Source organism: Emys orbicularis, chromosome 10 (assembly GCF_028017835.1).
Source record: "Emys orbicularis isolate rEmyOrb1 chromosome 10, rEmyOrb1.hap1, whole genome shotgun sequence".
NCBI classification, from domain to species: domain Eukaryota; kingdom Metazoa; phylum Chordata; order Testudines; family Emydidae; genus Emys; species Emys orbicularis.
The window spans coordinates 57,142,693-57,168,402 of NC_088692.1; the positions used below are offsets into that span (position 1 = coordinate 57,142,693).

Below are 25,710 nucleotides of genomic sequence, written 5' to 3' on the forward strand. Positions count from 1 at the left end.
TGAAGAAAGCTGACTTAAGAGGAAACAAAAAAGGAGGTAAAAGAAGACTAGTAAACCATGGGGGACTGAAGAACTAAAAAAAAAGATTTGAGGAGTGGACCTCATATGATGTCATCTTCCCCACCTACTGCAACTTCTGTGATCATTACAGAATACAAAACTGAACTGCCACAGTGTGAATAAACTTTCAAGGTCAGATTAAGACCTCATTCGAGCATGAGATCGTCTGCATCTTTACCAGGACAGAGAGTGCTTACATATTTATCACAGTCACAAACTCCACGAATAATGACAGTTTCTCTACTTTGTTCTGTGCTTTCTCCAGCTTCCTTCACATGGGGAAGAAGTCAGGGCTCAGGACACTGAGGGCTCCAGGACACTGATCCAGCAAGAACCTATTCTTCACTGGAATGTGTCCACATTCTGCTGACAAGCAGTTAATAGGTTAATGCCCCTCTGCTTTTTGATGGACTCAGTGCAAGAATATACTGCCCTATAAGTTTTAAGCTTTAAATAGTGTGTAACCAGTCACTGGCAAAATTTGTTCTTCTGCTCTAAACAGGTTTGGAGTAACATAGTTAATTCTGTAGTTATGTCAGCTACATTTTTTGGCTTCCGCCTATCACTTAAATTGGCACATAATTTTGTTTTATTCACTTGTAGCACAGATGAGACAAACCATGTTTGTGTAACTGGTTTGGTTGTTCATCTTTGCTCCCATCTGTTTGTGCACTATGGCATCCCAGAGTATGTTGCTCCTGACAGACTGACAATATCCTGGACAAACCGTATGGAATTAAGATAAACTTCACGGAATTAAATTAAAACTTACTGACTTAGGTTTAATATCTTTGGGGTCCACTGAATTAAAAATGCAATTGTTGTGTTTATAAGACTGTATGTAACTTCTAGGGAAGTGACTAATGTAAATATTAGGAACTCCAAAGAACTGTTTCGCACAAGATGTGTGAAGTGGGTTTCCTAGGAGGTACTCTGGAAGCCTGTTGAAACTATACCCTGGAGAGACCCTTTATTTATTCCTGGAAACTCCAGATCAGAGACCCCTAAACAGTATAAAAAATGGACTAAACTTTTTGTGAGGGTGTATGATCTGAGCAGATGAACTTGAAACAACAGTGAAACCCCTTGGGTGGGGTTTTGAAGGGCTGTTCCTCACAGAACCAATGTTAGGTTTGAGGTGATATCTGGTAAGCTTATTAGCATGCATGTAGATTCTTTTATTGTTTTAATGGTTTCTCTATAGTGCTTTCACCTTAAGAATGAAATTGGTTCGCATAAGAAGCTCTGTGTGGTATCTTATAACTTGGTAATCACTCTGTTGTTAGTCTCTGAAGAGAAGGCAAGTGAAGCTTGCTTAGGCAGCCTGTCTTTTGCTGAGAATAAAGCAGGGTAGGCAGGGAACTGTTAATCATGGAGATACTCTGGTCAGGAGGGAGAGAGACAGGGTCTCCACCCAAGAAAGACAAAAGCTAAGGAGGTTGGAAGCCTGACAGGGGGTGTCCTTGCTGAACCACTAAGGGTGCAGTTGCCCTGAACTGTGACACAACCCATTGGCCATGTTCTCCAGGTACACTCTCCCTTGTTGAAGCAATGAGCTATCCAGACCTTCAGAATGGACTGATAGAGAAAAGATTAGGGAACTTGATAAATGCGGATGTAAAAAACATCTGTGTGCACAAACTGGACCATGTTACTTGCAATCAGTAAAGGTAGCAATCCCTCTAACTGGTTACAAATACAAGGAAAAGTGTGGGCAGGATTTCTTGGCCTTTGTATTGGGGACCCCATGATTCCTTGGTTGCAGAATTGTGTGGTGGAAATGTGGAACATCTAATCTTTCCATTTTAGAGTAGAAGTGTCTAGTTTTCATGGGAACAATGGAAAAATTTTAAAATATGAATTAATTCAGAGATGTTTTCCCAAACTTTCAGATGAGCTGAACCTATAATTGAAAAGCATGAGCTATCAAATTAATCTTAGTCTCTGAAGTATATTATGATGACAATGATTTTACATGTCAAAAACATTTTATAGATTATTTTAGCAAAAACATCTAGCTGGCAGGCTTACTTATCTACCGTTATTGGATGGAATGGGAAAAAACTAACTTTGACTGGTTTCTGTACCAAGGGTCACTGCGGTGGGGAACTGGGCATGTAGGCAACTCTTCGCTACTCACCCCCCACTTCTCCTAGTGTTGTCACCTCAGATTCTTGCCCATAAAGGAAAAAGTGAAGACTAACAACATTGCTTAAGCAAAATTAGTGCTCACTGCCCAACACTTCAGCTGCTTTCTGTGCGCAAAATAATGGGGCCTCGCTTCTTGCACCCCTCTGACTTTTATCCTTTTAGCTTGCTTGTTGCAGCTGTTCAGACTCCATTACTAGTACACTATTAAAGGTGATTGGGGAGAGAGAGACATTTAAAGAAGCAGAGAGATCTTTCAGCAGATGAAAATTTAAGGCTAAATTACTAAGCAAAGGACTTTTTTTCTGTCCACAATTTTTTTCAAACTAGTATTAATATAGGTTAAGCTTTGCAAAAAATGGAATGGTATATCAAGATTTTTAAAGAAAGAAACAAATTAAAATACAAACTAAACAGAAATATCAAATTGTTAAGCTTGCAAAATTCAGTTTCCAATGACTGTGCTGGGATTTTTTTGGCAACCTTTTTATTCATTAAAATGCATGTATCTATGAAATTTGTAACAAGATGTGTCGCTCTTGAATTGGGCTTGTCATCCAGAAGCAGATTCATCAGGCATCTGACTAGACCTCTTACACATATACCATGATCTATGGATCGACAGTTGCCTATATATTCAGTAGCTTTATCTTTGTACTAAGAGTAGAATTCTGCTCCATGCTATTCAGAGGAAAACATCTAATTTACATAACATTCAGTAAACCCTGTTTCCCAGAGGACTAGTTCTTCCTTCTAAACAGGATGTTTGGGTCTTAATTTTAAGATTTATTCTCAAGAACTCCGTTTGATAAATGGCTAATTAGTCTGCTTTGTGTTAGTGGTAATAAATTGTGTAAGCCTTAGCAATCTGTCATTTTTAGAGCAACGGGCTTGGTGTTTCTAAGTAACAAAAATATAAGGTTGTTTGCGAGATTGGTTATTGCATATTAAATATCCCTATTTGAATGTTAGCTTTCATTAATATAGCCCAGCAGACAGGATATATGATGAAATACAAATATTGTGAATAGAAAGGTACCTCCTATTAAATTACAAATTAGCTTTACAGAGGAAGCTGGGAAACGGAACACTTTGAAGAAATTTGTTGCGACAAAATCCCCTTCTGGTAAAAACATTATTTTTTTAATATCTGGTTATCTTTCCAATAAAGAAACACTTGTGTAAACTATCCACTGTATTCTAGTAACATCTGGTAGGCAAACATTGATGCATTTTCGGCTGAATTGTAGTTCGTTCTTGAATAGGGATATTTGGGGCTAAATATGATTTGTAGTTTGTTACCTATATTATATTTGAATAGTCTTTAAGTGCTTCCCATTACTAATTTTCTTTTTTTGGAGTGATATAAAATAAGTGTTTCTTTTTCCAAAATAAAATTCTACACATGTACTTAAACCATGCACCTAATTTTGCCTTTTTGTGATATTTTTAACCTAAAAACTGTAGTAAAAACAATATAATGCAGTTTTCATAATACAGTAATTGCAAAAGGTATTTGAAATGTGAGACCATGACCAAGGTAGACATGAAAAGTTTCTATTTTCAGAATATACAGGAAAACAAGAAACAGAGTTATTGGTATCTACTGAAATGTTCATATCGGGAGACTGTGTAACCCTTACTATGACCCGCCTACTGCAAGCTTGTTTCCTTCATCTCCTAGTTGTGGAACCTACTCACAACCATATTAAGAAAGCAGACTTTTTTGCTTCAAAGGGGATAGCAAGTCATGATTTTGGCTCTGTTACCTTTGACCTACTGTGGTTGAAGAGTGTATGCTGAGACACTCTATTCTCATACCTTTTTCTCACCTGAAGGAACAAGAGCTGCCTAGGAATGGACTCCATATCAGGGCCGTCCAGAGGATTCAGGGGGCCTGGAGCAAAGCGGGGGAGCGGACATACTCAATGGGCAGCGCTCCGAGTCTGCGGTGGCAGGTCCTTCCGTCGCTCTGCGTCTTCGGCAGCACTGAAGGACATGCCTCCGAAGACCTGGAGCGACTGAATGGCTCCCTGCCGCTGAAATGCCGCTGAAGACCCAGACTGCCGCCGGGTAACTCGGCCAGGGCTTGCGGGGCCCCTGTGGGGCCCGGGGCAAATTGCCCCACTTGCCGCCCTCCCCCCCCCGGGCGGCCCTGCTCCATATCTCTTGAGATGTTTCTGGGCTGTGTGGCACACTTCTGTATTCCAGTCTTGCAATGAAATGGTGGTGACTGAGTTCTGTTACTTTCTGTTGGAAATATTTTATGTACAGATAGCATTTACAAGCCTAATTTGAAGTGCATATAGTTCCGCTGCCTGGGATTATTGGTGTTATTTTGGTGGTGCTGAATAGATCTGCTGCTTTGCACACAATAGAGCAGTTGTTGTAGAGCAGCTTTTCATTGTGTAAATGGATTCTTTACTGTTTTTTTTGTTTTTACCTTCTGATACTCTGGGACAGGGATCGGTAACCTTTGTCACGTGGCCCGTCAGGGAAAGCTGCTGGCAGCTGGGATGATTTGTTTACCCGCAGCGTCCGCAGGTTCAGCCGATCGCAGCTCCCACTGGCCGTGGTTCGCTATTCCAGGCCAATGGGGGCTGCGGGAAGTGGCGCGGGCTGAGGGATGTGCTGGCTGCCGCTTCCCTCAGCCCCCATTGGACTGGAACGGCAAACCGGGGCCAGTGGGAGCTGCGATCGGCCAAACCTGCAGATGCTGCAGGTAAACAAACCATCCCAGCCTGCCAGCAGATTTCCCTGATGGGCCGCATGCCAAAGGTTGCAATCCCTGCTCTGGGATTAGCCATGGCCTAGTTACCCACAGGTCATAAGCGGGGGAATTGGTTAATTGTTCCTATGCTGAATACTGTATATGCTTTTCTGAGACCCTGCTGCATCTACATGTGCATAGATACATGTTGGATTCTTCAGACTCATGAATATGGAGTGCACATAACTGCACTACTATGGCATAAGAAGTGTTACACTCAGGTTGTATATCAGATGGTAATATGAGCATTTTAAACAAAAAAAAATCTAAAGCGTCACTGTGTTTTATCTCCAATATTTGGCTTTGATAGTTTTGGAATTGAGAGAAGCTCAATTGAATTAAAAGTTAAACCCTGGATTAAAGATAGAGGGAAAACTTAAACAGAAAGCTTGGTTGGAGAGCAGCAGTGTAAGAGGTAAGGAGTACTAAATAAACCGTTGCATTAAACTTCTTCCCATCTGATCTGCAAAATGGCAGTGTGTGAACTTGAAACACAGGCTCAGTTTGACTTAATTAACAGCTCACTAAGAACTTTCTACACAGTAGTAATCAACACAGCCAAAGCCTCATAAAGTTAAACTGTTTTAATTTGCAGGATCAGCTAAAAAGAGGAGTTTCTTCTAGCGGAAATCAACCTCAAAACTACCAGTATAGTAAGTATGTTGAAGAGTGTATTCGTATACAGCACTTGTGAGTACTTTGCTATGCTTAAGGTTTTTAAAATGAACGTTGGGAGTCAATTTTTGTGATAATTTAAAATCTTCTGTTAAACGAGACCTGTGATAACACTTGTGATTGTAGAGGGAGAGGAAGATAGGTTGTGCCATATTTAGTTTCTTTGCTATATAAAGAAGACATTACAAATGTTATCAGTGTCATCTCATTCTCCTCCACTTCCCCCACTTTTTTGACATTAGAAGTTACAGATACTGTTGATCCTATTTTCATAAATGACTCGACACTACTGTAGAGGCAGCATGATATGACATCATGGGTGCAAGGCGAAACCTGAAAAATGAGGCAGCTGAATACAAGTCTCTTCCTTCAAAAACAATAAAGCTTAATTCAAAAGCTTGGAAAAAACAGAAGAAATGGTTCTTGTTAAATATTTTCCTTTCGTACACTAACGGTTAAGTCTTGAAATAGCTCCCACAAAATTCTTTGGTCCTCCATGGACCAGCAAAAACAGGAAAGTCAGGATTTGATATTCCTGAAATCAGGGTGGATTTGATTTAAATCAAATTGATTTAAATCACTAGTTGAAGACTCGATTTAATCATCGATTTCTACATAAAAGTGCATTCTTGTTCGTTGTTATAACCTTAATACATATTCTTCACAATTCAGAGATAGATGTAGGTTTCATTTTTAGAAGGTACACACTATACATTTTTAAAGTGATTTATTTTGAAAACTTTTCAGATTAGTTTTACAGCTATATCAGAAAATGAATGATTGTTTGGTTATTTCATTTACCAAAGGTAATTGAAGCAGATAGTTCACCTCCCAATGACTTCATAAATATCTCCAATTCAACAGGTTAATCATTAATATTTGGAGGATTTTCTTGCCATGCTGTATTAGGAGGAGAACATCACCAGACAGACATTTTAATTGTTTTATTTAACAAAAACAACAACATTATGTATTCTGGATTTTTTTCTTCAACCGCAAACATATTTGACCAAAACAAGCACATATTCTTTCTACACCGGCAGAAGAAGCTATTGCTGTTAAAAGTGAGATTATCACTTCAACAGTCTCTGAATCCAAGTGCTTAAGTGACTTCCACTAGTTCACTGGTGTGACTTTCTTTAAAACATCATCAGCCAGCATATATTTCTTGAATGCTTCACCCTTAGCTCTGAAGTTTATTATAGTTGGCATTATGGAGGGATGATTGCTGGATGTGCATGTCATAGCCAACTCCTCTTCTTAAGCAGTTAAGGTTTGACCCTGGTACCAAGTATTGAGAATATTTGCAAGAAAATGAGCTGGAGATAGTGCTTGTCCCATTTGTTTTTTTTTTAATGCTTGTAATTAACTCTGTCATTGCATATTTCTCTTTTTAAGATCTCACTCAGTTCCTTCCAAATTTCAACAGCGTCAGCAATAAAACAGCTATTTCCCTGCATTTTGTTCAAGGCTACAGAAATAGGCTTCAGGGTATTCAGCACGTGTTCAACATTTCTCTTAAGCCCTCTTAAGTTGAGAACTTTGGCTGTGACAGTGCAATCTATTTTTTTCACGATTTTGTTCACAAACTGTCATCAGATTAGGCCAGTTCTTGATATAGTGCTCAAAAAGTCCACTAATGCGTTCCATCGCACGTCTTGTGGGAGAGTTAGCTTGGTTCCTCCCATTTTTTTCAGAGCAGTGCTGCAAAGTGGTTATTATGGAAGTATTTTGCAATTTCAACATCATTAGCCTTTATTTCTGGAACACTGAAGTCTTTGGCTAGGAGGTGCATCAAATGAGCACTGCAACCATATGTTATTAGCTTGGGACTCTCTTCTAAATAATTTCTTCTCATCTTGGATACATTTGCAGCATTGTCTGTGACCAAGCTGCGTACTAGACATTTGAATTTTTTTTCCACAGTTTGTTATAGCTTTTACTGCTGCTACTTGTAAGTATTCTGCTGTGTGCGCATTTCCTGATGTAGCAGTTTTTCTGTAAGGAAGACATTCCCTTTTCTGTTGTCATACAAGCACATACAACAGGATCATTGTGGACATTGCTCCACCCATCAAGACTCAGGTTAACAATTTTACCCTCTAGACCAGGGGTCGGCAACCTCTGGCATGTGGCTCGTCAGGGTAAGCACTCTGGCGGGCTGGGTCAGTTTGTTTACCTGCCGCGTCGGCAGGTTCAGCCGATTGCGGCTCCTACTGGCCGCGGTTTGCCGCTCCAGGCCAGTGGGGGCAGCGGGAAGCTGCGGTCAGCACATCCCTCGTCCTGTGCCACTTCCCGCTGCCCCCATTGGCCTGGGACGGCGAACCGCGGCCAGTGGGAGCCGCAATTGGCCGAACCTGCCGACGCGGCAGGTAAACAAACTGGCCGGCCTGCCAGGGTGCTTACCCTGGTGAGCCGCATGCCAGAGGTTGCCGACCCCTGCTCTAGACCTTTTGTACACTGCTCAATTTCTCTTTCATACGCTTTATCCAGCAATTTGCCTGTGACATCTGCTCTGTTGAATGGACTGTATCCTGGTCTTTATGACTGAACCATGTTAATGAAGTGTGGGTTCTCAATCATATGGAAAGGAGAGTTTGTTGCATAAACAAACTGGGCAATTTTTTCATCAATTACCTCTTTTTGTAATCTGCTGGTTCTTATCACAGACTTAACTATGGTTGTTTCTGGATGATGGAGATTTTTTTATTTCTTTCTGGATGATGGAGTGATAATACTGTGGCTTTGTGACATTCATGATGTGACTCGAAACACGATCTTTGGCAGATAACTCTGAAACTATAGAAAATGATGGTGATCTTGAAGGTGGATAGTTTTCAGAATCCTGTATATTCCTAAACAAAATAAGTCAATGCAGTTATTTAATGTTTATTACCATACTGCTCCTTTAGTATTACTCATTGCATTCACTGACACTCAGTACTACTTTAAAGGTGAAATTGTAAGAGGAAGATCTGCCTATTTCAGCTATATATTTTTTTATCACGACTGCATCTAAAATGATAGTACCATAGAGTAACGACTATATTTTTTGCTCAAACATGAGAATTCAAGAATAGTCCAGAAGGAAGAGAGGCAGCCCTTAAGAAAGAAGTATGAAATAAAAAAGTTTACCAACCTGAAGATCCTGCATGTTCAGACGTGTTCCTTTCATCATCTTCAATGCAGCTTCCTCCTGGGAGGGAAAACTTCTCATGATGTTTCATCTGGGCAAACAGGCCTTGCATTTCTTTGTTGCACTGTTTGCATTTTGCGCACATGCCTGTCTTACCCACAGTTAGAGGAACATCATTAAAATATCCCCAAACTGGGTCTCTTTTACGGCCTGCTGCCATTATAGGTTTTCCCTTCTAGTGAGAGAATGGTATGGTAGATCTCAAATCAATGAGGGCTACACTCAGAAAGACCTCAAGACTTCTGGAATATGCTGCTAAAACAGTTTCACTTTTGTTTCTACTGCCTCTCCCTCCCTTCTCACATTTTAATCCAGACTTCTTCTCCTTGTCCAGATCTATTCTGCCCCCAACAATCTTCTAGCCACTGAACTTTTTGAAAATTTGCACTTTTAGACAGAGATAAGGGATTGACTCAGTGTACACACATTTGCAGAGGGACAATAGGGTTGAGGTCTGTTATTTCTCACCTCTCTTTCTTTATTTATTTATTTATTTATTTATTTATTTATTTAAAACATTTTTGCTGTTAACAAGCATGTTATCACTGGAGACACAAATCCACAGTTTGAGAACTGCAAAACTAAACATCTCTGATGGTATCTTCTAGACTGAGCACTGAGTCCCATTGGGTAGATAGAAATATTAACCTAAATAATCTATACAGAAGCTACTGGAACTCCATAAGATTGGGTCCCTAATCCATGAACTATTGGAACTGTATGCAAAACTTTTCTTAAACATTACGTGAATATATTGTCATACTATAGAATTAGAATTTATAATCCCTATTCCATGATGAGATATCTTTTTGAGTTATAATGGATCTTAATTAAAACTATCTTTAGATAGGTTATTTCCTCAAAAAGCATTTTATCAAAAAAATTCGATTTAAATTAAAAAAATCTGATTTTTTTGATGAAAAAAAGCATTGATTTTTATCCATCCTACCTGAAATTTAAACAAAACATAAACCTTTAAAATAAATACATATCTTGTCTATACATTATGCTGAAGCAAAAAGAGGCACACATGCCATTCTTCCCCCTTGAAGAGTAAGCTTTATTAAAGCCAATCTTTTAAATGTATATAGTCATTAGTAGAGTTTTATAATATGAGTAATTAGACATGGATTTAAGACATTATTATGCCATTTAAGCTTGGACTCCTGCTTTGTGTAAAGCGTTAATGCTGAAATAGTAAGGTAGTGGGGGTCTTAAAAATATTAGAAAAAGGACAGGTTGCGAATTTGCTGATAGAATCTCTTCAAAAGAGAGATGCTGAGCCAAATTACCTGGGTTGTGGATGTGATAATCACAGTAAACTTTTCTGTTTTAAACAATAAAAAATGCAATTATATAAAACCATTCAAATGTATGTAGCAAGCTATCTTAGTCAGATGTCCTCAGAGCGAGACTGTACAAAGGTTCTAGAAATTAACCAAATAAACATTTTTAATTTTTCTTATATTAACATAGTAAACGGTGTATTATGTTGTGGCTATTGTCCTTGTAATGAATCCCTTTAGTGTTCTTTAAGGGGATCATAAAGAGCAGTGTGGGCTTCAGATAACTTAAGTAACTCTATAAATCCATTACAGACAGTACTGCGGAATGAATCCATCTTTGTTTTCTCCTCTTGTACCCCAAATTTGCTTAGTTTGGTTTAAAAACACTTGTTCATCTACAACAGTGTATTCCTTAAGTGTGAAATTATAATCTTTCCTTCTAAATTCTAATCTGTGTTGCGAAAACTAGGTTTGATGGAGTATTTTTGGTCTTTTTCTCCAGACATGCTGTAGACTAGAGGTTCCTTCCTGGTAACCAGTACTGCAGTCCTCATTTTCTTTTATGGACTCCTCGTATAGTTGATTTGTCTATCACAGAAGCATCTGCCATAATGTGTAGCTTTAATGCTCCTAGCTTCCTAAGAGCACATTTCTACTGCAGCTGATTGAAAATAAAAATAATCATTTTGTTGTCATCATTGTGATAGTTTTGAAGGGGCACAGTCAACTTAAATAATATTTATCTGAAATGTTGACCTACTAGTTATAGGTAATGCAAGATTAACAATTTATGAAATGTTTAATTAAGCTCAGCATCACCCGCTAGAACTTTTGCTCTTGCCATTTTGGCATAAATATTGCATTGACGTTTTTCTGTAAATATAAAATGTAATAATTGATTTAGGTTCAAACTGAGAGTCCTAAACAGATCTACTACATCATATTGTGCCCTGTTGATTACGTTATATCACAGAATGCTTCAGAACATCACCAGTGGCAGAATTTGTGTAGTAGTAGTTTCCTTTACTAGGTTTTACTAATTTTGGGCCAATCAGAAGCATAGTGTTATACATGTTTTGTATCTTGAAGTTTTTAGGCCAGTATCAGCCTCTGCAAAACTCTACATCAACCCGCATGCAGAAACTGAATTAAAAACTCCAAAGCTTGATTGGAATATAGAAGTACAGAATATTGCCATTGAACTCACTAAGCCACAGGTAAGTTATCTGGCTATTTTTATTCTCTGTTTAAGGATTATGACATTGCCTATATATATTCAACCAGACAGGTTTGTTAGTTTAATTGCACACAAGTCTAAACTACCTAATGGTAACCCTGGGAAAGTGCGGCAGCTTCTTTTTGTCTGTGTTGTAACAGGCATTGCCTGGTGTTGGCTCATGATACTTTCACTCAGTGCTGACTGTGGGTAAGATCCCAGCCGATCTATGTTTAACACTTGTACATTGGCATGTTTCCCACCTATTTGAGGTGTCTTTCCTGCAGGGCTATTATATTGTTTGCCTTTGCCCCACATAGACCTAAATTTAGCACAATGAATCAGGGTTATGCATGCTGAGCATTTTGCTCATATTTTGGATAAGGCAAGCAATAACTTTTTCAATCCAAGTCAGTGTCTCCTAGTTTATCTTTCTGATTCTTACCATTTTCAGATACAGGCTTTTGTTTAGTATATGAAAACTTCATGCTAATTTATAACTTGATCTTAATCTAATTGAATTTCCTTCGTGCGAATGTTGTACATTTTCTGTCAAGCATCCACATGTGCCTATTAAACCTTAAATTTTCCATAATGTTAAACAATATTCATTTCTGGTAGATAATCAGCGTTATGATGATCTGTATAAAGGCATGTGGTAGTGCTCAGTGTTCACATAGGACCTAGTTTCTGCATCAGAGACGATGCAAATAAGGGCATGGTAGTCGCGTGACTTGGCATAATGCAATCTAAACAAGTAGGAATGGCTGTATGCAGCCAAGAGAGGACTATGTATTGGAAGTATTGAAAGTGATTTAGTATGTTCAGCAGAGAACCATGCAGAAGAGCCACACACAGTCATATTTAAAGTTACAGAACTAAATTGCATGTCCTTTTTTTTTTTTAAGTCCTCGCTTTGAATGTTTTGTAGAAATGTAAGCACCTCACTAGGAAGATGCTAATTACAGTATAAAATAGACTCGGACAATAATGTTCTGTAAGTTTGAGAGGTATATGTAAAACTTGAAGAAACTTACAAAGTTTAAGCAAATAGAATGGACATTTCAATCAAAATACAGCAAAAATGTAAAAATGGTGGGCAATTTATTTTAAATTGGTCAACGTGTATTTTTTTGAAATAATCCATGCAAATTAAAATGAAGTTGAGGTAAATGAATAACAGTGAAATTATAAATGATGTTCACAGAAACCATTGCACCTGAGGCTTTTGAAGCATTTCCAAGAAACATTAAACAAGAGATTAGTGTAGAGAATAGCTAGTACCTGGTGTAGGAAGTTGGGCTTGATAACATAGGATTCTTCACAGCCATGATTTTGGGGCTGCTGCATGACAGCACTGCAACAAATTAAAAGCTGTATACGTTTTTCAGTTTTATAGTCCTTTTCAGCTGCTTAGAACTTGGTCAAACTTTTGTGTTTAGACTAATGTTTTTCAGGTCTGGTCTAATTAGGGTGACCAGACGTCCTGATAAAATTCAGTTGTTTGTCCCGCGTCCCGATATTCTTGCTTAGACGGCGCTCTGGCTCGGCTTTTTTTTTTTTGCTTCGGCAGCGCTCCGGACCTGCCCCGCCATGTGTCCCGATATTTTGTTCATGTCATCTGGTCACCCTAGGTCTAAACCAAGAGTGTAATCTTGTGGCATACTGGCTGTATTACAGAAACAGCATGGGAAATCCAATAAATCTCTATGTGGGGTCCAGTAATACAACTGAGACACATAGGATAGTGCATTGTGGGGAACACACAGTGGAAGTGAGGGCAAGAAACCAATTTGAGAAGCTCTACCACAGGGAGATGAGCACACTAACTGAAATACAAATTGTGCCTTTTGGTTGTCATTTACGCAACCAACAGTTTATATTGTGTGTCATGCATGCAGCTCTATACTTTATTACCCCCAGAGCATGCATTTCTATATATTTCAGGAAAGACTGAAGACCATTAAATAGCTCTAAGTATAACCCGAACATTGCATGTAATTAAACTTTTTGTAAACCTCTGGTGGTAAGAAATAATGTTTTGTTTCATGTGTGTAGTACCTCAGTATGATTGACCTTCTGGAGTCCATAGATTACATGGTTCGAAATGTACCGTACAGAAAATACAGGCCAGATGTACCTCTACATAAAAATGCCAAACAGTGGTAAGTTGTACAGCCTTACAGAACTGCATTAAATTATCAGGATTTGTACTGCATATCCTGAGTAATAAATGCTGGAAGCTTTCATATGGGCCATGACCACTATTCATGCTTTTTCTTAAGGATAAGGATTTGTTACCCTCTTGATCTTACTTTGTTGTTAATATGCTTTAAAAATTGATGAGATGGTCTAGGTACTACTTGTCCAATGTTAAGTTCTCACTTCTAAAGTAATGCCAGTAAGGAAAACTGTATTTAAATAAGTAGAGAGACCAGGTGGATGAGCTAATATCTTTTATTGGACCAACACCTGTTGGTGAGAGAGACAAGCTTTTGAGCCATACAGAGCTCTTCTTCAGGACTGGGAAAGGTACTTTGAGCATCACAGCTAAATGCAAGGTGGAACAGATGGTTTAGCATAAGTAGTTAGCACATATTCTAAAGGACCATTCAGGGTAGGGTGGCCTTTGGTCACATAAGCCCTCCCTGCTCCCCCCCCCCAACTTAAAAAAATGCCAAATTTAATTCTGGAAGTAACAGGGTATGTTCAGAGGAATTAAACACCTTTCTTCTGTACATCATTCACTATTTGTTTAATAATGGAACTTGGGTTCCTAAGAGTTGTATGTCAATGCTTCTTGAAGACTTACAGGTGAATAAGCTTACCCATTCTCTTCTGTAGAACTTCCTTTGAGCTACTGGCAAAATATTGATATTCTGAATGCCAAATAGAGAAATGGTTAATAAGCGAACTCCATGTTCTAACTGGAAGTTAAACAGAAAAATGTGGGAACTTGCTATAGCAACTTGTGGGGTCTTCCTTAGAATGTTTAATAGATGAGCTCATTCAAGTTATTAAGGAAGAGACAGAAGCAATTGATATAGAATGCCATAGCCAGTAGCTTTCTGCAAGCTATTCTAAATGGGTAAGCTAGTGCATTTCAGTCAAAACATGCAAAATGTTGTTCCAGCCCATTTTACTTTGAGCAGTTTGCCTATTGTGCCAAGTTCTGTGTTGCTGGAGTCAAATAGGTTAATTTGCAGTTGGTCCTTGGATGAGACCACTGAACATGAATAATTTGTGATGTGATTTGCTGTTTGTAACATAGATCGAGTACAATAGCAGTTCTTTTTCCATCCAACTTAATGTTGGACTGTATCGCCAGCTTCAGCTTTACCCTATTCAGAGTGAAAATGTAGTTAAAGCTTATAGCCTGGTAACTAAAGATGAGGTGAATCGGAATGCTTGTGTTCAACACTTGTGAAAATCAGACATTGGTTTCAAATTTAATTTATTAAATTAAACAATAACCAGAACAACTAATCTTCTAGTGTAACTCCTAGAGTTACAACTTGTTCAGCTACTATGAACAAAATAATCAAACCTTGATTTACTGTTTTTTTCCCCACAATTAAATTTTGAGTTGTAAATCATAAAATGCCGCCAGAAATAATTAATGCAAATGAAATTCTTACAGGTGGAAATATGCAGCTAACAGCATTCTTGACATTCATATCAGAAGATGCACTCGCGTGTGGTCATGGAGCAACATGAAACATCATAGGCAGCTTTTGAAGAGTTACAAAAATATGTACAAGAACAAACTAACACAGAGCAAACTATCAGAAGAAACACAACGACAAATTCAGGTACTTGCTATTAATATGGTGATATATTTGACAGTGGAGTACATCTTAATGAATATTTTAGTACATGAATATTTTAGTGTATTTTTTGTAACATTCCTCTTGCCAACCAATATGTTAAATTCATTCCTCTCTTATAGAAAAACCTTGCTTAATATTCACATTTGACTAAAACTAAGGGAAAATCTGGAGTAGTATTCTTTACTTCTGCTATGTTCTTTAAAACAAAAATGTTTTAAAATAATGATCAACCTTTTATCTAGGGAGAAGGAGAGCCTGATTCTTCAATGTAAAATGTGTGTTAAGTGTAAAGTCAGGAATAATAAATGAATTTGTGAAATGTACCAAAATGAAACATTAATTTTCACAATTTGGTGTTCAAATAGCACATTAGCCATTTGGATAGTGTCACTTTTTTAATATTTCAGAAATAGAGCTTAAAACTTGAGGGAGGTTGAAATTCTAATCGCTATTACTTTTTTCCCCATCACTGCAATTCTTGACTTTTTGTTAAAACATACATGGGAAAAGAAAGCTAAGATAATTAATTCTTTAAACTTAGTAAGATAAAGTTGACGGCTGGTTGCTTTCCATGCTGCAATTCTGTATGAGTATATTTCAGTTTTCAGCTCCAAAATATCAGAAAACCTCCATATTATTGTTAATATGTGGGCACTATTAAAAAGGATTTGTGAACTTCAGTTATGTTCAACTTCCTGAATTATAGATGAAATGCACTCCCAACATTTATTGAACTGGAAAACTGGTTTATTAAATATTCTGTCTTAAGCCAACTTTCACCTTCCAGTGACCTATTGTAGAGAGATGAATTCTAAAAGGCAGAGGCTAGAAAGGAGACTTAAATGGATTTGTGGAAGTGGATTTGTGGAATGAATTACTGCAACAACTTTTTTAAGAGGCCGTAAGTTAATTCATCTTGCACTAAACAGGGTATTTATTTCCTTTGTTTAACAGGATCTAGAAAGAGCACTGGACGTTTTCAACATCATTTTAGTAAGACAGCAAGCACAAGTTGAGGTAACAAAATAAATAAACCAGTTTCTAATGTTTAGTAGCAGTTATTTATGTATATGAAGTTAAGGCATGGCTTGTGGATATTTTCTAACCTTAAGATTCATAGATTCTAGGACTGGAAGGGACCTCGAGAGGTCATCGAGTCCAGTCCCCTACCCTCATGGCAGGACCAAATACTGTCTAGACCATCCCTGATAGACATTTATCTAACCTACTCTTAAATATCTCCAGAGATGGAGATTCCACAATCTGTGTTTCACTGCTGTAGTCATAGAATATCGGGGTTGGAAGGGACCTCAGGAGGTCATCTAGTCCAACCCCCTGCTCAAAGCAGGACCAATCCCCAGACAGATTTTTGCCCCAGATCCCTAAATGGCCCCCTCAAGGATTGAACTCACAACCCTGGGGGGTTTAGCAGGCCAATGCTCAAACCACTGAGCTATCCCTCCCCCCTTACCTACGTTATAGAAGCATAGAAGGTAGATGGAGAGGAGCTCTTGTGTTATAATTCTTGCTTTTTGCTGGACAGTTTAATATATTTTCCTATTTTGGTGTTCAGTCTTAAATTTGTATCAAGCATTGAGACTTCTAATAGTTCTGCTGGCATAGTATCCCATAGTATGATACACTTTGCTGTCATTTTTTCCTGATAATACACCTAAGTATTCCCCTTTCTTTATTCCATTACAGAACTACTTATATTCCTGCATGACCTCCTAAATACTTGATCTCCATCCTTGATGATGTATTCCCCAAATATGCGACTGCTAGGTCACTTCTCTTTATCACCTAGCCAAGCTTATGCCTTCTGAGGCAGAGATGGAAGCAATGAGAGACACACCAGAGTATGGTTAAATGCAGTGATCACAACTTATTAAGCTATTAAACAACAAGGAACCACTACTTGGCAGGCCTGCTACAGTGCAGAATTTAACTGAGCACCACTAACCTTGTGTTCTACAAACCTGAGTGTATATATATGTAGGCAGTGCCCTCTGTATATCCACTGGCCTAGTTGGAGATCCTGGCATGAAGCCAGAGTCTCAATCTATTCCCTTCATCCATGTTGGATGTAGGAGAGGAGAGAGGAAGGAAATCCTATACTCCGCAAGACTTGGAGGCATATCTCCTCACCGTGCAATGTCATGCATAGGCCCCATGCCCAAGCAGCCCATTGGTTTATGGGGTTTTCACATCTTATCCTTTCTCAACCCATCCATTGCACTGGAACCCACCACAGGGGACGACAGCAATTAGTTTACGTCTACTCTCGCACTGATGAGCAGCTAGAAAGGAATCTGTATTAGGTCGACCAAGGAAATATCTGTACCACGTCCTCCCTAAACCGCTCAGGAGCGGTATACTTAATTCTTCAATGGGAGATCATTGCACCCCTTATTGTGGTAATATACTTACTCGTTTCCCAGTTCACCTCTTTCCATGCCTGGTTCATTATTGCTGGTCTGGCGATTCCTTGCCAACCCAGTTTTGGAAGGTTTTTCGACCAGACCTAGGTAACACAAGGGGAAAGGGCTGAAATCTGGCTGACATCTCTCTTTAACATAATGATCAGACTAATACCTTTTGCTGTGCTTAAATCACAATAATGAATGAATTATGATCACCTGTGAAGGATAGGAACAGCCTGCCTAGGGTAGATGAGTGGGGTCAGCAGGTCCCACAGCATTTTTCTCCTTCCCTGCCATCTCAGGTGGGGAACTTAATTGGAAAAGTCTGAATGGAGTCCCCATGTTTGCCAGACACCTTTTTTGTGCCCAATGAAAAATACTGTGCCCACATACTGAGATATCTATAAGTGTAGCTTTTCCATGTGATCCTGAAAAAGACAGACAACGTATTTAATAATGAAATTTTAAATTGATGTTACCCATTTGGGGTGGCTTAATATAGGATGTAAACACCGGTCCATGTGTGCTAGCACCTGATAGATTGTATCTCATAAGCACCAGGAGGAGGCTAGGACCCTGTTATGGAACAAGCCAAGAAATGCTGGGCAGAAACAATCCCTACTTCCTCCCACTGCCTGTGAAGGTGTAAGACAATCAGTCAGTCTGACATGACCCCACACATGCAATGGCAGCAGGAGTGGGTGGGATGAGCTCAGATGCTATTAGCAATAGCCCCCCTGGGAAGGAAGGGGAGAGGAAATAAACACAAGCTAGAGTTCCCCCCTGCTTTCCTTTTCTCCCACCCAAAATGGTGGGAGGTGGTTGGTGGTGCATGTGTCATCACTGCCCCCAGTTGTATCAGTTACACATCTCGGTAGCAAGATGAGCACTTAGGTACTCTGTGAATAAAGATGATGTGGTTTTCTCCAGTTTTTTTGCTCTTTGTTGTAATTGCTCCAATTTTTAATATCTTTCTTTTAACGCAGTGCCCAGAATTGAACGTAGTATTCCAGGATCAGTTATACTGGAGCCATATATAGGTTGTCTTGGGCTCAACAAGGGATAATGTGTTACCCACACCACGCCTCTCTGTTCCATGATATGATGCATTTGTTTATAGGGCTTGATCTCGAAAGATGCAGAAAAGTCTGGCAATCCGGCAAAGTATTTTTCTCTTTGCTGACTGTCCTATTGCAAAGTCTTTTCTATCTTTTAGTCTGCTATGAGTCCTCAGATAAACTAAACATAGCCTATGTGTTTATAGTGCCATAATGAGAGGAAACCATTGATGTAGTTTAAATTTGCCAAGCATTTATGCTAAAGGTAGCTGAAGAACTAATGTAAGACATATCTTTAAATTGCAAGTTCTTTGGGCTAGGGACTGTTACTTAGAATTTGAGGTAATAGGGTCTTACTGCTGTGACAAAGTTCCTCCTCTGCCTTGGTGGGTTCTGCGCTTTCTGGCGGATTTTCTCACCTTAGAGGTTCATGGCAGTCCTCAGTTTGGCTCCTTTTGTTAGTGGCACAAACCTGTCGTTCACTTGGCTAACCTCATCATTGGCCAGCATGGGAAAAGGGAGGAGAACAATCCCTGCAGTCTCTGCTGACCCACCTAGTGGGTCGGGGGATAGGTCAGGGACCTTCCCCTCTGGTGGGACCCACAGTCCAGGTCCCCTCCTCTTGTCTTAAATAGGGAGTTGAGGCGGATGGGGGGGAACCCGGGCCCGCCCTCTACTCCGGGTTCCAGCCCATGGCCCTGTGGATTGCAACTGCCTACAGTGTCTCTTGTAACAGCTGCGTGATAGCTACAACTCCCTGGGCTACTTCCCCATGGCCTCCTCACAACACTTTCTTTGTCCTCACCACAGGACCTTCCTCCTGATGTCTGGTAACGCTTGTACTTCGCAGTCCTCCGGCAGTACGCCTACTCACTCTCAGCTTCTTGTGCCTCTTGCTCCCAGCTCCTCACATGCGCCTCACTACTGAAGTGAGGTCCTTTTTTAAAACCAGGTCCCCTGATTAGCCTGCCTGTCTTAATTGATTCTGGTAGCTTCTTAATTGGCTCCAGGTGTCCTAATTAGTCTACCTTAATTGGTTCCAGCAACTTCCTGATTGTTCTGGAACAGCCCATTATCTTAATCAGGGAAAAGGGACTTGCTTAATCTGGGGCTAATATATCTACCGTCTATCACTCTCCTGTTGCCACTCTTCCGGCTCTTCCAGAACCTCTTATTGAGGTTCTGGCTGCACTTTTCCCCGCACTTATTTCTTCATGCACACCCGATCCGAGGCCTCAGGAAGTCGCGGGACCACCTCGTCAACCTCCTCCTAGCCATGGCCAAGGTGGCCATTCGTAACACCAGAGAGAGGAGGTTGGCAGAGGGGGAGGGGCTGCGACTGTGGGGCCGTTTTTCGTTCTTTCATCCATTCACATATCTGGGCAGAGTTCCTCTGGGCAGAGTTCCTCTCGCTGGCTCTCTCGATGTTTTCGAGGAGCTGTCCGGGGTTCTCTGCTCGGTGTCCCCTTCCGGTTCCTTAGTTTTGGCCCTTTGACCCCCACGCCTGTTCCTGTTGTTGCCTTTGTTGTCCCCCGAACTCAGTTGGGTTCCGGGTTTAGTAGCCCCTCCCTAGGCTGGAGGAGGGGCTTTCAGCAGTGGGCGAGCTAGCGTTCGCCCACGTCCCGGTACTCAAAAGGATCACTCTCCTGTAGCCATCTGGCCTGACCCTGTCACACTGCTTACAACCTAAAAGTGGAAATATGAATAAAAGAAATTAAAATGGTAGAACTATCAAGATGGATTTATAGCAAACCTGAAAAAGTCTCTAAACTATATTAACAGTATATAGATGTTAGGGCCAGAAGTTATCCTTCCCTTCCTTTATCTCCCTTGCTTTAGTTTTGTTTGTAGATCTCACTTGATTTGTTTGCAATTAGATTGGAACCTCTTTGGAGCAATGGATTACAAGTAGATAAAGGGCACAACACAGAATAAATGTCATGTTAAGCAATGAAGCATTTTTCCCCCTTTAAAATACGGAGACTAATGTAATAAATGCTTCCATCTTATGCTGGGACTTAGTCTCTGATCTCTCTCATTACTAAAAACGCCTGTACATCATTTGATGTATCCATTGTTTAGTTTCTGGGAAAACAAAAGTTAATACGCAATGGTTCTAACATTTATGTTAATTTAACTAATTATCTTTGGTTTGTAGGTGATAAGATCAGGGCAGAAATTGCTGAGGAAGAAATCTGCTGATGGAGAGAAGAAAGGTGGAGGATGGTTTAGTGGGTTCTGGGGTAAGAAGGAATCTAGAAAAAAGGAAGATGAAGAATCAACAGTTCCTGAAAGTAGGTTTGAATTTAAATAGGTCATTCTCACATGAAGCTTAACAAACAGCACTAATATTTAATTCACTTGTGAGTAGGTGACTGTCTGTCCTTGGGTATAGGAAAATGGAGTGCACTGTTTTCTTGTTTTTAATTTTGGGTCTCTACTGTTATATCACTGAATAGCTAGTAGTAATTCAGTGAAAACACAGTAATAAAATATGTCAGCAAATAAGCTGTGGCATCTTGTAAATGATGTATGAAAATTTCAGAAGTGCATTATAAAGAAAAAATACTGAGTTATTTATGATAGTTGTAAAAGGCAAGTATTCACTAGCAAGTTCCTCTAGTGACAGTTGGCTGTTTGGGCCAGGAATTCTTAGGGCAGTGTTTCCCAAACTTGGGACACCGCTTGTGTAGGGAAAGCCCCTGGCGGGCCGGGCCGGTTTGTTTACCTGCCGCGTCCGCAGGTTCGGTCGATCGCGGCTCCCACTGGCCACGGTTCGCTGCTCCAGGCCAATGGGAGCTGCTGGAAGCGGCGCGGGCCGAGGGACTTACTGGCCACCACTTCCAGCAGCTCCCATTGGCCTGGAGCAGCAAACCGTGGCCAGTGGGAGCCGCGATCGGCCGAACCTGCGGACGGGGCAGGTAAACCGGCCCGGCCCGCCAGGGGCTTTCCCTACACAAGCGGCGTCCCAAGTTTGGGAAACACTGTCTTAGAGTATTGCATGGTGCCTAGCACAATGGGGTCTTGATCAAAGCTGGGGCTTCTCTGTGCCACTGTGATGCAAGTAATTTCGGTGAGCTTACACTATGTAGATATATATCACTTACTAGCCTGTGGTGGGGGAATATGAGTCACATTGCATAATTTACGATCTTTTTGAGAAATACTTCAAAGCAGAAATTAAATTAAGTGCCCTGGCAGCATGTGGTGTTAAGGTATATTAATTAAATTATGTTTTTCCTGTACCACTTATGGGTACTAATGTGAAATTTTTTTTTTTAAAGCCATTGATGACCTCATGACCCCAGAAGAAAAGGCTAAGCTCTTTACTGCTATTGGGTATAGTGACAGCTCTCACAACTTGACCTTACCTAAGAAGGTAAACTGAATATTTTTAATGAAAGAAAAACAAAAACTTTGTTGTCCTGGTATACGTCAGTAATACAGGAGTGATGTTAGGAATGACTATATTTTGAGTGCCAGTCGTTCATTGATACTGATCTGCCAAATATATATTCACTGTGAGTTCATATTCACAATCTGTAGACTAAAAGATCATTATATTGGGCTGTATAAACATCTGGGCTTGTTGAGATTTTGGTGTCCAACAGTCAAATGCATCCAGACAAATCAGTCGCTATCAAGATGTCGAAATCATTCATGTGTGATCTCTATTCCCAAAATTATGTGGAAATGGGTAATGGGAGCAGAATGAACTGAAAGATAAATTTGCTGCTTAAAATAGAGGAAAAATAAAAAGTTTGCTGTAAATGGGGAAAACAAAACAAATTCCAACAAACAAAAAAACCAACTAAAAATAGTTTGACCTCTTCAGCATCTTTCTTGCTGAGTGTTGGAGGGAAGAACTTAAATTTGTGTTAAACTTAGAATCCTATGGTAATTAAGTGAAATAATTATGTATTTAGGTCAAAAGTTAGTATAGTATTGTTGATGCCTTGGGTCAACGGTTAACCAATATTCAGAGCTTGGCAGGGTTGTTCGTGTTAGGATGAGAAATTGATTATATGAGTCAGGCGTATATTCACTGTGTAATTTTGTTGGGTTAAAAAAATATATGCACAAGGTGCTGTTTCCATGAACACAATAGAAACAAACACCAATAAGCAATTGGATTGCTAAGAAATCCCCAAGTCTGCCACTCCAGCTAGTTATGTGCACAAGAAGCTCACATGGCCAAAAAGCCATAATTACTCCAGTTAAGAAAGAGGACAGCTTAGGCTAAAACCTGTCCTGGTTTACTGGTGAAGTACAGGCAGCAATTAGAAAGTAAAAAGCAATACACAAAAAATGGAAAAAAGAGGAAATAGATAGTAATGAGAATAAGTTAGAAGTTTTGAAGTGTAGAAAGTTGATAAGGGAAGCTGAAGACCTCAGGGAGAAATCCATGGCTTGCAGGGCAAAGGACAATGAGGAATTTAAATATATTAGGAACAGAAGAAATCCTAACAGTAGTATAGACTCATTACTAGATAGAAACAGTAAAATTAATGATACAAAAAGGCAGAAGTTTCAATAAATATTTCTGTTCTGTATTTGGAAAGAAGCAGGATAATGTACTAGAATCATAAAACATCTGCTAGAGATGAACCTTTTTAAATCCACAAGCCCAGGTAACTTGCACTAAAGAGTCCTAAAAGAGTTGACGGAGATCTCGGTCCTGCTGACATGAATTTTTTAATATATCTTAGAATACCTAGGAAATTCCAGAAGACTGGAAGAGTGCTAATTTTGTGCCAATATTCAAAAAAGACAAACTGTATGACCCAGCTAACTGTGGACTGACTAGCCTGACATCAGTCCTGGCCAAAATAATAGAAAAGCTGATTTGGGATGCGGTTATAAACAATTAAAACATAGGAATATAAGTAATACTAGTCAGTATGATTTTTATGGAAGAGAGTTCTAGTCCAACTTGATTTAAATCTTTGAGACTACCAGTTTGGTTGATAAAGTTAACTGCATAGATGTAATGTACTTAAACTTACGCAAGTCGTCTGTCTTATTACCAAACAATGTGCTAATTATTTAATAGACTTACACGCTGTCAATATAGCCCATATTAAATGAATTAAGAATTGGTCAACTGACAGATTTTAAAAAAGCAATTGTCAGTGGGGAATCATTATTGAATAGGGCCATTTGTAGTGGAAAATCACTGCTGATAAAATTTGCAGTTGTCACAAAGATTGGCAGAGCAGTAAATAATGTGGACAAGGCAGTTGTACAGATGGGTAGGATGGGCCCATTCAAACAAAATGTGTTCGAATGTAGCCAAATGCACTTATACATCTAGGAACAAGGAATGTAGGTTCTACTTAGAGAATGGGGGGTTGAATCCTGGACAGATGTAACTCTGAGAAGGATTAAGGGGTCGTAGTGGACAAGCAACTGAACATGAGCTGTGGCAAAAAGCTAATGGGATCCTTGGATATATAAACAGGGAAGTAATGAGTATGGATGTGACTTTACCTTGGTATATGGGATTGGTGAGACGGATGCTGGAATACTATGTTGAGTTCCGGTGTCAACATTCTTTTAAAAAGAATAATGAAAAAATCAGAGCAAGTGCCACCAGACTAATTGGAGGGCTGGAGAAAATGTTGTTGTACTTTGATTTACAGCATATTACTTGAACTAAGAACCTTGCAGTAAATCAGAGAGCTTCAAGTATACAAAATATTGTTCTTGGCAGCTCTACCCCTTTGGCACAGAGTGGACTAGCCATTTATGTATTTGTGATATTGTAGATATACAGAAGTTCAGCAAGTATTATCTATTTGAATGTGGCTTTTTTTGTCCTGAAGACTTGACTAGAGATCTTAGTAGTGTAATCTGAGTTGTAACTTCTCATAAGTGAAAGAATGCTCATGAGAGATGGAAAGCAGCCTGAAACAGTAAGCTTCTATTTTTCTCAATGAAGTGTTCACCCTCCAGATTGAACCTGAATACTCTTAACCCTGTTAACTATTTGACTGCTGATCATTTCATCTTGCTCTGTTGATCCTCTCAGAGGTTTGTTGATGCTCCAGTAGGGGTTCAAAAATATACCATTGGAAATTGTGCATAATGCAAACATAAACATGCAGAGATTAACTTGGAAGTGATTACTTCACTATATGAAGTATGCAACATCTTACTGAGTAGAAAGTGAAGGCACATCCACCAAAAAAAAATTGCAGGGCAGTATCACAAGAAAATGTTCGTACTTTTACAAGGTTGATTCTGTAAGCTTCGAAGGACACAGCCATTCCGAAAATCTCCCAGACTCTTTGTGGCCATAGCAGAGATAATTAAGGGACAGCACATTTCCACCCTGAGGATCTCAAAATGGGTCTCAGGATGCATTACACTCTATGAACTAGCAGGATGATCCCCACCAGCTGGCATACAGGCCCATTCCACGAGAGCACAAGCATCAACTACCGCTGCACTCCATGACATGCCCCTCTTGGACATTGGTAAAGCGGCCACATGGAGCTCGGTTTACTCCTTCTCTTCTCATTATGCCTTGGTGCATGATTTGGCAAAGGATGCTTCATTTGGTACAGCGGTCCTTCATTCTGTGGTTCTGTCATCCTCCTCACGCCCTCCTGTATAGGTACTGATTGTCAAACACCTCAGTGGAATACAATAGGGACCATCACTCGAAGAAGAAGGCGAAGTTACTTACCAGTTATTAGAGGTTCTTCGAGATGTGTGGTTCCTATATGTATTCCAGACACACACCCCTTCCCCTCTGCTGTGGATCTGAGACGTCTACGGTGGAGAAGGAACTGGAGACGTGACTGGTCCGCCCTGCCCTTTATTGCCTCGGGTGAAACCACGTGGCAGCGCAAGGGTGCATGTGCAGACCGACGGACACTATTTTCAAAAGCTCCATCTCCAGGGGCATGAAGCATGCACATTACCCTCAGTGGAATATAGGTAGGGACCACACATCTTGAAGAGCCTCCCGTTCTGTAGAAAAGTCTTTCACACAGGGAAAAACATTTATTATTGAATGAGGGAATCTTTGGTGGTAGCAGTA

General features: G+C 39.8%; 1 protein-coding gene across 1 annotated transcript in view; it reads left to right on the forward strand.

Annotated features, from left to right (window-relative positions):
* The window catches only part of VPS13C (vacuolar protein sorting 13 homolog C), a 191,515-nt gene that overhangs the window by 31,834 nt on the left and 133,971 nt on the right, over positions 1–25,710 (forward strand). The window contains exons 12-18 of the mRNA XM_065412581.1: positions 5,574–5,631; positions 11,225–11,352; positions 13,410–13,516; positions 14,992–15,163; positions 16,136–16,198; positions 20,821–20,956; positions 21,947–22,041. Of these exons, the coding sequence (XP_065268653.1) occupies positions 5,574–5,631; positions 11,225–11,352; positions 13,410–13,516; positions 14,992–15,163; positions 16,136–16,198; positions 20,821–20,956; positions 21,947–22,041 (759 nt within the window). The remainder of the gene's footprint in view (positions 1–5,573; positions 5,632–11,224; positions 11,353–13,409; positions 13,517–14,991; positions 15,164–16,135; positions 16,199–20,820; positions 20,957–21,946; positions 22,042–25,710) is intronic.